The sequence below is a fragment of the Physeter macrocephalus genome, chromosome 9 (genome assembly GCF_002837175.3).
Source record: "Physeter macrocephalus isolate SW-GA chromosome 9, ASM283717v5, whole genome shotgun sequence".
Lineage (NCBI taxonomy): Eukaryota > Metazoa > Chordata > Mammalia > Artiodactyla > Physeteridae > Physeter > Physeter macrocephalus.
This window is the reverse complement of record NC_041222.1, coordinates 57911770-57925097: the sequence shown is the minus strand read 5'-3', so window position 1 is coordinate 57925097 and position 13328 is coordinate 57911770. Positions and strand designations below refer to the sequence as shown.

Sequence of the window (13328 nt, the reverse complement as noted above, 5' to 3'; positions counted from 1 at the left end):
CATGTGGGATCTTCCCAGACCGGGTCACGAACCCGCGTCCCCTGCATCGGCAGGCAGACTCAACCACTGTGCCACCAGGAAAGCCCTATAATTGCTATTTTTAAGTCTCAAAACTTCCTGAAGCCTTTGCATATATTAATAATACCTTGATCTCACTAGTAAACCTATAGAGGAAAGTGGCTTTAATTTTCTCTTACAATGCAACATAGAAAATAAAGACCAAGACTTGAATAATGGCCATGAATGTGACCTAAACTAGAAAACAAGTGGTTACCTCAAAGGGAGAGGAAAATTACCTGTAGCTAACTTATGCTTCCCATCTATATTCTATAAAAGCTGACACTATTATGTTCAATAGAAACATAACTGTGGGAAAGACACACTAGGGTATGTAGGATCATAGGATGTCATTAAAACAAAGTTCTATTTCCAAAAACAAAAGGTAAAAGCCTCTTCTTAAGGCATTTTCTCTTCAGTCAAAAACAATTATGAATTCAAAGCAAAAATAACAGACTGTGAGGATGCAGAACTAAAAAAAACTCCATTTTTTACGGTTTAAAATTTTTAATTTGACAGATACCTCTTTAGAGGGAAATTTATAAGATTTCCCTCCCAACTCAAAGGCCACTAACCTACAGAAAAATAAAAGGAAATAAAGGAATATGTACCCAAAAAATGATTTAAGAGAAGACACAGATGAGTTTTTTAATAAAAAATAAAACACTGTACTTACTATTTAAAGTAATAGTATTTTCATGAAATATTTTTTAAATTTCATATTATGGTTGGGTAAAGAGATAGAAAGCAACTGTTCTAAAAAGAATAAAACAGAACAAGTTAAAAGAGAAAGCTAATAATAAGGAAGGATAAAAAGAGGAGGACAAGAAAACAGAAAGATGGAAGAAAATAAGACATAAAGCTAGGGCTTTAAGAGAGATGAAAAAACAGAGAGGAACATATAAATAGTTATGCTGAACCATGTGAACTGTAGATCACTTAGGCTGCAACCTGAATACGTTTCTGAACATCCCAATGGTTCTTCCACCAGTCAGAACAATAGTGCTTTATAGGCTCAGTGCCAATGGTCCAAACAAGCAAACGGTGGTTGCTAGTGAGCTACAACTTGCCTTATTTCAGACCATCCATCAAATTGTAAAAGTTAAAAAGTAAAAACCTATTGGCACCAAGTAAATTATTTTTAATCACAAAGCACCCTGAATTCAGTGGTGAATTCAGCCAGTCTTCTTTTATCTAGTCATTGGAGGGCTAGGAGACCAGAATCAGGAGGATTCACGCAACTTATATTGGTGACAATGTCTTCACCATTGCATTCTCAGTTATAACTCACTTTCCAAACTGTCTGATTACAGCAAGACCAATACTCAGCTCAATGACTCTGACGTGTTTTTCTCCACCATGATTCACACTCCTGAACCAGGAGTGAGAAGGGGGATAGCCCATGAAATTTAGGGTAGCACATAACAGTGAACAGGCACTACAGCATGCCACATAGAGAGCTCTAAGCTTTCTAAAATCCCACATCCAAAGAACGCAAACTACAAATTCAACCACAGTGCAAGCAATGATATCTATCCATTTATCAGAACAAACTGGATATCCTGAGTTAAATGGAGACAGAGTTGAACATTAGAGGATATACAGACATTTGTTACGGGAAAAGAAGAAGCATTTCAGTCAATGTGGTCAAAAATATGAACAACCAAAACAGAAGCAAGAAAGTTATGAAAATATATAATTTGTTTAGGAAGCCAAGAGTACTCTAATGTGGCTGAAGCAAGACAGACAGAGGGCCACCTGTCTGTATATAATATTGGGTCATTTGAAAATGATAAAGAGTTTAAATGTTATCCCATCATTACTTTCTTTGTCATTGTTACCTTTCTAACTAGGCAGTATTGATTTGGCTACCACTTCTTAGTATAACCCTGAGTTTCCATCTTTTTGGACACGGAAAAAAATATTCATTTTCCTCAGTAACTAACATCGCTAAGAATTGTGGAATATAATTGAAAGTGAAGTAGCCAAGTCTCTGGGGAAGGTATATACGTGGAGAACAAGACAAAGAGGAAATAGGGTATTACTATAAACTTTACGCCCTCCCTCTTGGGGTTCCGAGCAAACTGCAGAGTAGGAGTATGTGCATCAACCAAATAAATCCATCCAACAAGTGTTTATTGAGGCAAGTACTACTGTGGAATCTTGGCATGTAAAATGAAGTTAGCCTCAATGCACTCTCAATCTCTTGGCAGAGATAATACACATCAGATTTTGGTGTAATGACAAAGATGCTAAACTAAGAACTAAGGAAACACAAAGTTGGGAGGGGGCAGAATTCTGACTTTAGGTGGATGAAAAAGTAGGAAAAGATGGAATCATAGAAAGCATCACAGACTGCAAAATTTCAGAGCTGACCATCACAGAATAATATAGGAATTTGTTAAAAGAAGAGAATGAGCATTTCAGTCAATGTGGGTCAAAAAATGAACAGTCTGAACAAACGTAAGACATTGTGAAGATATATAATGTGTTTACGAAGCTGAGAGTACTTTAATGTGGCTGAAGCAAGATAAAGAGAGGGCAACAGCAATAGAAGCAGCTGGAAAAGTTAACACAGAGCCACAAAGAAAAGGGCCTTAGATTACATGACACGAAGCTGGACTTAATTCTGAAAGCAACAGGGAGACATTGATGGTTTTTTAATAAATGGAGGGTGACAAGAGCAGATCAATACTTTAGAAAGATAAATTTGGTGATGGTGTGAAGGCTCAATTATTGGGGAATGGAGACAGAGTGATCAGGTTCAAAATGATTATAAAAGGGAGTCTTTGGGGCTTCCCTGGTAGCGCACCACAACGAAGAGTAGTCCCCACTCACAACTAGAGAAAGCCCGCGCACAGCAACGAAGACCCAACACAGCCAAAAATAAATTTAAAAAATAAAAATAGGGCTTCCCCGGTGCCACAGCGGTTAAGAATCCACCTGCCAATGCAGGGGACACGGGTTCGATCCCTGGTCCAGGAAGATCCCACGTGCCACAGAGCAACTAAGCCCATGAGCCACAACTACTGAGCCCGCATATCACAACCACTGAAGCCTGCACACCTAGAGCCCGTGTTTCCCAACAAGAGAAGCCACCGCAGTGAGAAGCCCGCGCACCACAACGAAGAGTAGCCCCCGCTCGCCGCAACCAGAGAAAAGCCCACGCACAGCAATGAAGACCCAACGCAGCCAAAAATAAAATAAATTTAGTTTTTTAAAAAGTGGGGGGAGTCTTTGAAATCATTAGATCTACTGATTATAAACCCTAACCCCACCTCCATCTAGGTAACATTGTTTTATACACTTGAAAAAAAAAAAACACCTGAATCAATTTGAAAACACTCTGTAATTGAGACTTTCCACTAATTCATTTAGTTTTCCCAATTATTCCAAAGAAGAGAGGTTTTATTATGTAGAGCTTTGTTGTAAACTGCGTCTCCAGTTTTGAAATTTTATATCAATGCCACTAAAATTACTTTCATACAATTATCTCATGGCATGTAGTGAGAAAACAAAACCTGTTAAACATCCAATTTGACCCAATAAAGTAACTGCCATAGGGTTTTCTTTTTTATCCTTACCATTACAAGTTCTTCCTGTAATTCACTGCAACTTTTTTCATTATACTGGAGTCTCTTTGAAAGGTCTATAATTACTTTCTTCTGTTCCTCGATTTCTTCATTTAGTTTCTTGTTTTTGGAGAAATACTCTCTTTCTAATCTGAAAAGTTAAAGTGTCAGAGCAGGTTTTTCAAATATGCTTTTATCAGGTCCTATTATACAACTTTAACACAAGTGGCAGATATTATATATCATGGTTTCATGAGCAGAGGTTTTAAAGGTCACTTCTCATTTTTTCAAATAGAAAGAATTGTACATTCTTAAATGAAAGACTCTAAAGGAATAATAGCCCCACTTTTTGATAGCAGATATCTGTACTATACCCAAGGTTATAAGCAAAATAGATCTGGTTAGTGTTGATTCACCACTATTTATGATAAACAAACCCCACCCGCCACAGTTCAATTAGCTCAGAGACTGCCTCAAAACAGAAAGCAGTCCTATCAAATGATTTTCAAATTAAAGTATAACATTAGAAATGACACAAATGTTTTACTCCTGAGTGTCCATGCAAGTGGAACTGGTGTGGTGACATGGAAAATCCAAAAGCAAGAATAATCAAAAATCATTCATATTCACTGTGAAAACATAAATTTCAAAGGATTTGTTTGCCTATTTGAATTTTGCTCAGGCTAGCACTAAACTGTATTTACATTCTTGTTTGGACATAAGATGACAAGCAGTTCGGAAGTATTTTAGTTCAAATTTTGCTGTAGATAATCCAGCAAATGGATAATTTTAATTCAAATTAAAGTGTTGCCTCTATTTTTAATCTGATATCTTCCTGATAAATATAGTAGATCTGTTTCCTATAACTTTTAAGCTGTAATATGGGAGACAGGGTGACTCAGTATAACCAAATCCACACTATACTCAGGAAATAATCAAATGAAGACCTAATTTTTGAATAACACATGATCTTACTCTGAACAGAACACTTCTTTCTCTAGGAATGGAACAGAGACAATTCTACTGCCAACCCTTTGGTATATTCTTCCTTGAATCAAGGATATTCCACAGCAGAGTGGGTAAAATTTAAACATGTATAGATTAGATGAGACATTGATATCAACTTTTCAGAAAGTAAAACTAAACAACAAAAATGGATCAAAGTAGAGAAAAGATAAGAAAATCAATCCAGGAATCCCAACATATAAATAACAGAAGTTCTAGAAACAGAAGGTAAAGAAAGTGGAAAGGGCTTCCCTGGTGGCGCAGTGGTTGCGCGTCCGCCTGCCGATGCAGGGGAACTGGGTTCGCGCCCCGGTCTGGGAGGATCCCACATGCTGCGGAGCGGCTGGGCCCGCCCCGGTCTGGGAGGATCCCACATGCCGCGGAGCGGCTGGGCCCGTGAGCCATGGCCGCTGAGCCTGCGCGTCCGGAGCCTGTGCTCCGCAACGGGAGGGGCCACAGCAGAGAGAGGCCCGCATACCACACAAAAAAAAAAAAAAAAAAAAAAAGAAAGTGGAAAGGGAGAAATCAGCAAAGTAATAATATAAGAGAATTTCCCAGAAACTAATTATTCAAATCTCTAAAATTGAAAGAGCTCAGTGAGTGCCCAGCATGAATGAAAAACAATCTATGCCAGGCCCATCATCATGAAATTTCAGAACAGTGGGAACAAAGAGAAGATTCCACATTGTGTTTATAGAGTACAGAAATACATATTATTAGTATTATTTTATCATGTGTTACAATGTAACACCAATGAACCATTTCTAGATATTTGCCTATGTTTCCAGAATTGGTAACATATACACTCTATACAAGTTTCCAGAGGAAAACACAGGCCACATACAAAGATCAGGAATCAAATGACTTCAGTCTTCTTGACACTAGAACTGAATAAACAGCCAGCCAAACTATGAAAAAGGGTAAAGATCAAGTAAAGACATTTTCAGAATGCAAGTTCTAAAATTTTTCCTCTGATGTATAATTTCTCAAGAAGCTACTTTACAAGAGAGTAAATCAAACAAGGAAGATGGGCACGAGATCAGTAAACAAGAGATCCAATATAAGAGAAGTAAAGGGAATGCCAAGGATGATGGTGAAGAGAAGTCCTGGGATGACTGTGACAGGGAGCCTATAAAACAATTCGTCCAGAAAGGAGGAGGTGGAGAGAAGAGTCCAAGAGTGATACATCTTACAAGAAACTCAAAATGATAGAATTTCTGAGGTATAGAAACATAATGAGAGATTTTCAATTTTGTTAGTTTAAGAATAATTTTGTTAGACAGTTTAAGAATAACTTAGTGAGGGCTTCCCTGGTGGCGCAGTGGTTGAGAGTCCGCCTGCCGATGCAGGGGGATACGGGTTCGTGCCCCGGTCTGGGAAGATCCCACATGCCGCGGAGCGGCTGGTCCCGTGGGCCGTGGCCGCTGGGCCTGCGCGTCCGGAGCCTGTGCTCCGCAACGGGAGAGGCCACAGCAGTGAGAGGCCCGCGTACCGGAAAAAAAAAAAAAAAAAAAAGAATAACTTAGTGATTGGTGCACACAAACTAATCCAACATAAAATGAGACAATTATTAACTACTCATTCGTTTGATGATTCAGCAAATCTTTACTTTGCAGCTCTTGTGTACCAAGCACTAGTCTAGACTTTGGGAAATAGCAATGAACAAAACAAAGTTCCTCTCCACATAGAAAGACAGACAATAAACAACAAACAATATAATAAAATGTTGTATAGAGTAAAAATAAAGATGAGGGACCAAAAAATATATAGAAAAATACACCAAAATACAACCCTACTGAAAGGATGGAGGAAGGAAGAAATAAGTGTGTGCTGTGTGGTAGAAATGTACAATGTAGATAAATAAGTTGAGGCCAACAGATAACATGTAGAGGTGGAAGTTGAAAAAGTGGCACAATATGCATGTTATTTAGAAATACAAGGTTAAATATCAGAAGAAACAGCTATAAGAATTAAAATTGGTTGCTTCAAAGGAGCAGAAACTGGTTGTAGAAAGCAATGGGGTACCAAAATGTGGTTTTTCATGAGCTTAAAAGCACTATTTTACTTTTTAGATTATGTACAAGTGCTAACTTTATTAAAATCAAATTTTAATTTAAAAAATTATTAATCAGCAAATATAAAATTAAATGCACCTGTTATTTGGTGCTATTTTATAAATAAAGTCCATGTTGAGTCCACTGAAATGGGGACTATCCCTTGCTGTCAGTAATCTCATGCACAACCCAAAGAAGTTGGCTCCTATGCTTCTGCCAACAGCTCCACCCAATGGGAATGAGTAGGGCGGGAGTAAACTGAAGGTTCAAGGGAGCCCCAGTCTCTTTGAATCCAATAGAGAAGAGTCAGGACTTGACAGATGGAGGATTTTAGGCAAGAAAGGAAAGGGAGAAGAAGGAAACTTGTAGTTAAGAGCCATTCTTTCCTACTCGATTCCCATTTTGTTGTTGTTGTTACTGTTGTTTAAGAGTTCAGCTAAGAATTTGACAACAGTACAGCTGTTTTAACAAATAGCCATCTTCAGGCTATCTTTTACCAAGAATATAAACAATAATAGTGCCACAAGTTATAATACTGGGTTGGCTAAAAAGTTCATTCAGTTTTTTCAGTAATTTGGCTCTAGTACACCTTAGCTGTCTTTACCTTCATTCAAAACAATGTTGTTAGACTGTATTGTGACAGCTGTCATATCAGCGTGCATTTAAAAAAACTTATCAAATTTGGTGAATTTTTTTTAACAGTTTAAATTTTATTTATTTATTTTTGGCTGTGTTGGGTCTTCGTTTCTGTGCGAGGGCTCTCTCTAGTTGCAGCGAGTGGGGGCCACTCTTCATCGCGGTGTGCGGGCCTCTCACTATCGCGGCCTCTCTTGCTGCGGAGCACGGGCTCCAGACGCGCAGGCTCAGTAGTTGTGGCTCACAGGCCCAGTTGCTCCGCGGCATGTGGGATCTTGCGAGACCAGGGCTCAAACCCGTGTCCCCTGCATTGGCAGGCAGATTCTCAACCACTGCGCCACCAGGGAAACACTGGTGAATTTTTGTGTAGCCATTTGGATATTGAAGATGGAAGAAAAATTTTTGGCATATTATGCCTTATTATTTCAAGAAAGGTAAAAACGCAACTGAAACACACAAAAAAAGATTTGCGCAGTGTATGGAGAAGGTGCTGTGACTGATTGAACGTGTCAAAAGTGGTTTGCGAAGTTTTGTGCTGGAGATTTCTCGCTGGATGATGCTCCACGGTCGGGTAGACCAGTTAAAGGTAAAAACGCAACTGAAACACACAAAAAAAGATTTGCGCAGTGTATGGAGAAGGTGCTGTGACTGATTGAACGTGTCAAAAGTGGTTTGCGAAGTTTTGTGCTGGAGATTTCTCGCTGGATGATGCTCCACGGTCGGGTAGACCAGTTGAAGTTGATAGTGATCAAATCGAGACATTAACTGAGAACAATCAATGTTATACTACGCGGGAGACAGCCGACATACACAAAATATCCTAATCAAGCACTGAAAGTCATTTGCACCAGCTTGGTTATGTTAATCGCTTTGATGTTTGAGTTCCACATAAGTGAAAAAAACCTTTATGACCATATTTCCGCACGCGATTCTCTACTGAAACGTAACAAAAATGTTCCGGTTTTAAAACAAATTGTGACGGGTGATGAAAAGTGTACAATAATGTGGAACGGAAGAGATCGTGGAGCAAGCGAAATGAACCACCACCAACCACACCAAAGGTAGGTCTTCATCCAAAGAAGGTGATGTTGTGTATACGGTGGGATTGGAAGGGAGTGAAAACCAAACAATTAATTCCAACAAGTACTGCTCTCAATTAGACCAACTGAAAGTGGCACTCGACGAAAAGCATCCAGAGTTAGTCAACAGAAAATACATAATCTTCCATCAGGATAACACAAGACTGCATGTTTCTTTGGTGACCAGGCAAAAACTGTTACAGCTTGGCTGGGAAGTTCTGATTCACCCGCCATATTCACCAGACATTGCACCTTCGGATTTCCATTGATTTCGGTCTTTACAAAATTCTCTTAATGGAAAAAATTTCAACTCCCTGGAAGACTGTAAAAGGTACCTGGAACAGTTCTCAGCTCAAAAAAAAGTTTTGGGAAGATGGAATTATGAAGTTGCCTGAAAAACGGCAGAAGTTAGTGGAAGATGGTGAATAATTGTTCAATAAAGTTCTTGGTGAAAATAAAAAATGTGTCTTTCATTTTTACTTAAAAACCAAAGGAGGACTTGCCTGGTGGCGCAGTGGTTAAGAATCCGCCTGCCAATGCAGGGGACAGAGGTTCGAGCACTGGTCCAGCAAGATCCCATGTGCCGCGGAGCAACTAAGCTTGTGTGCCACAACTACTGAGCCTGCGCTCTAGAGCCCGTGAGCAACAACTACTGAAGCCCGCGTGCCACAATTACTGAAGCCCACGTGTCGCAACTACTGAAGCCTGTGCACCTAGAGCCTGTGCTCCGCAACAGGAGAAGCCACCGCAATGAGAAGCCCATGCACCACAACAGAGTAGCCCCTGCTCGCCGCTGCTAGAGAAAGCCCACATGCAGCAAAGAAGACCCCACGCGGCAAAAAACAAACAAACAAACAAACAAAAGGAACTTTTTGGCCATCCCAGTACTTTTGTACTTCTTTTTATACTTTTGGTTGATGTATTTAGAAAAATAAAGAAGTCCCTAAATACTGAATGTAATAAAATAAATAAATTTAGATTCAGTCTGTTCAGCATCATATTCTTGACTAGCATTATTTTAAACTAAATTTAAACTTAAACTAGATTTAAGGATTATCAGGATCTTCTCCCTACCATTGCCCAACAATCAGTTACCACAGCTAATGAAGACCTGACATATTGAAGGGAATTCCCTGGAGGTCCAGTGGTTAGGTCTCTGTGCTTTCACTGCCAAGGGCACAGGTTCGATCCCTGGTGGGGGAATTAAGATCCCACAAGCCGCTCAGTGCGGCCAAAAATTTTTTTTTTTAATTTCAAGTATAAAAAATATTATTGAAAAATTTTAGTTTTATACTGTAAGTTTTCAATGGAAAAAAATTTATAACTAAGAAAATTTAATTAGAGGAATATAGAGAATATATATTCTTTCTAAAATTATACATTATATGTATTCGTTAAAATAGCCTGTTGTTCAAATTCTTAGCTGAGTTCTTCAAAAGATATGTTTAAGATATAATAATTTTATTTATTATATTATTATATGTAATATTTAATATATAATAATATATTAAAATATATACATATATTCCATCTAATATGTATGTATACATATGTATATTCCATCTACGTATGTATACATATATATTCCATTGAAAATAGTTTCATGCAGGAATATTCACTGTTATGAAACGGTTGGCCAAAATTAAAACTCTAAAATACACACACAGCTTTATCCTCCTGCCTTTTAATGAGATCCTGCCTAGATCTACCTGGAAGGAAACAGAAGCTTAAAACCCTTAACCACCTGCAAAGTTCAGGCAGCACTTCCTCTATAACCTCGTTATCACCAACTGCTAAATCAGATCTATCCAAAAGGTAAAAACAATGTCCTACCCCAAAACTCACTGCTCTGAAAGTTGTAAATTAAAGGCATTATTTACCTTAAAGACCTAAAATATCAATTCTCCTTTTGAAATACATTATCCAAAACTTAGAACTACTTTGAAAAATACTTGAGAGTTTGTGACTCTAAAAGATTTTAAAGAAGATTCTGAAAAAGAATCAGAAGTATAGGGTAGAAAATGAAATAACTTATCCAATCATCCCTCATGTCATATCAGTCCTTCTCATACCACTGATAAATGGAAAGGAAGTGGCTGTCGTATGACATACAATGACAAGAAAGAGGGGCTGGGGGAAGAGAAGTCACAGAAACTATCAATGAGTCATGGACTTTAATTACTACTTAATTTTTACTGTTTCTTGTTTATTTATTAATATTATTAGTAACTTTTATTATAGCACAGTTATATAGGGATGAAGAACAGATAAGGGACATTATATTAAAGCATTTAGGATTGTTAGCTGGTGCTTAGTTGTAATACATAATATTTAAAACTGTTAGTTTGTGCTTATTGGAATAGAAAAATTGAGTAAAATTTTTCAAGCACCAAAACACAAATAATAGCAAAACAAACTTAAGGAAAAAATTTGCTCTGGAGTCCAATTTTTAAAGTACATAGGTTAAAATCTTAGAGCTTAAACGTTAGCAATTATCTTAAAATTCCTCTAATCCAACCTTTGCAGAGCTCTCTTCTTCAGCATCCATGACAAAGAATCATCTACCCCCTGTTTTGAACTTTCCAAGGCAGAGAGTTCACTAGTTCCCCAAAGAAGCCTATTATTTCACTGCTGGAAAGCTTTAATTGTTGGGAGTACAGTCTGACTTCTTACAGTTTCACTAGTAGGTCACAATCATTACCTCAAAGCAACAGTAAAGAAGCCTGTACTATATGCTACATAAAGGCCCTTCAAACATATTTATATATAAATGTGCAGATTCAAGATATGATTCAAAGGAAATAAAGGAGCATAAGTCCTTAGAATAATGTTCACAGATTGTCATTCTGGAGGAAGCAAGAAAATTCAGTTAAGAATTACTCATTTAATGTATTATAAGCATTACTAATAAAGGTAATCACAGTTAAAGAGTTTTACATTTTTCAAACTTCAGTCTTTCAAGTGCCATCTTTATAATTTCTGCCATACTCACAACTCTAAATAATACTTTTCTTTAAATTAACTCACATCGTAAGTTAAATGAAGTATTTTAAAAGGAAACTATATTACAACTGTAAATGGAAAACTACTATCTGTCATAAATAGAAATAAACATTAAAAATAAATACATAACTCTAATATATCAACCTATTATCATGTCATGTACCAATGGTGGTACACATTTCATCCTCTGAGAGGAAATGGCTTAAAATGTCTACTATTGACTTATTCTTGGAAGCATATTAAATAGCTATAAACTGCTTAAAAAATTTCACAGAACTTCTCAGATGATAGACATTTGAACTGAAAAAGGTTAAAATCAATAGGAGTCAGAAAGATCCTGACTCTACACTTAGCTGTGTGTCCTTACCCTCGTGAGGCCTCTATTTTCACATCTGTAGAATAGGGATAAAAAAGAGTAGCTACCTCATAGGGTGTTATAAATTAAATAAAACCAGGCAATGCTAGGTATGAAGTGAGTCACATACATGTTAGCCCCAGCAGCAGTATTACTCCTACTATTATTTCTACAGTTTATGAAAATCTCAAACATTACCCATCTCCCACATAGACCATTTTAAGTGGCCTAGAAGTCAAGGCCTTAAAGATACTATATTACATCAGTAAATATAAAATACATTAATATATTTACTTTCTAGTATAAGAAAGTATTTCTGCATTTCTGAGACTCCTTGGAATTGCCATGATACTTCAAAATCCAACAGAGCATTTCCATATTTACCTAGTACTACACATTCATACTCATGTAGATTTTATAAACTCTTAATATTAATTTAGAGAGTTTTACAGTATAACACTTACATATTTAGTTTTGCAAAGCTCTCTTGTGCATTATGCTTTTCTCGTTCATATGCACTTTCAACTTCTTTGAATTCATTCTTGATCATTTCCAAATCAGCAACAGCTTCTGCTTGGCTGGCCTTTTCTACCTGCAAAGCTCCTTCAAGGTCTCGAATCCGTAACTACCAGATGACAGAAAAGTAATTAAAGCAAGAAAGGAAACACTAGCACCAATCTCAAACTGAGTAGAATACTTTATCAGACAGCAGATTATCATTCATCCAAACAATTCTTTTTTTCTGTTTTTGGTTTAAAAAAGGAAAATAAACAAAAGGCAGTTTATTCCCTTTCTCAACATGTGTAATGGAAGAGAAGAGTGGAAGAATACAGACTCAACTGTGCTATGAAAAGGGACAGGCGGATATAATATAATGCGTCCCATCAAAATGCCTAATTTTGATCTACTAACCCATTTGGACATTTTTTTAATAAACATAATAAATTAAGTGGTTTTTGAAAACTAGAGGGAAGTATCCTTCCTCTCTTTTGAGAAACATTATTATATGAACAACTTTATAAGCCTAACAAAGTTAACAGATCTTTTTATTCCTGGAGATTTCTTACTGTAGAAAAGCAAAATTTTTATTATCAAATAATACAATTTGACTAAAATATTTATGGGTGTAGTAATATGATATCTAGGATTTGCTTCAAAATAATCTGGGGGTGGTGGAGTAGAAGAGCGTTAATATTATAGATAAAACACAATTGTCCTGTGAGATAAGTCTTGAAGCTGAGTGATGGGTACATGGGGAGCCCATTTTACTATTCTCTCTACTTTTGCATGTACTTGAAATTTTACACAACAAGACATTTTAAAAACTAGATTCCCTGTATACTCCAACAGTAGAATAGATAAACAAAGTGCATATCCATAAAAGAATAATTTGTAGCTATAAAAAGGCTACAAAATAACTTTTGAAAAGCAAGCTGTCTACATGGTCCTCTGTGTAGTGTTAATACATATTGGGAGGAGCAAAGTCCAGATTAGTGTATGTAGTATGCTATATTTTAGGTAAACAAGTGGAAAAAATAAGGATAGACAGCAGGAAATAGACAACAAT

At 37.0% G+C, this 13328-nt stretch overlaps 1 protein-coding gene across 1 annotated transcript in view; it reads right to left on the bottom strand.

Moving 5' to 3' along the window:
- The window catches only part of CCDC171 (coiled-coil domain containing 171), a 341681-nt gene that overhangs the window by 250483 nt on the left and 77870 nt on the right, over positions 1 to 13328 (bottom strand). Inside the window, exons 10-11 of the mRNA XM_028494006.2 lie at positions 12226 to 12386; positions 3642 to 3780 (exon numbers count right to left, since the gene is read on the bottom strand). Of these exons, the coding sequence (XP_028349807.1) occupies positions 3642 to 3780; positions 12226 to 12386 (300 nt within the window). The remainder of the gene's footprint in view (positions 1 to 3641; positions 3781 to 12225; positions 12387 to 13328) is intronic.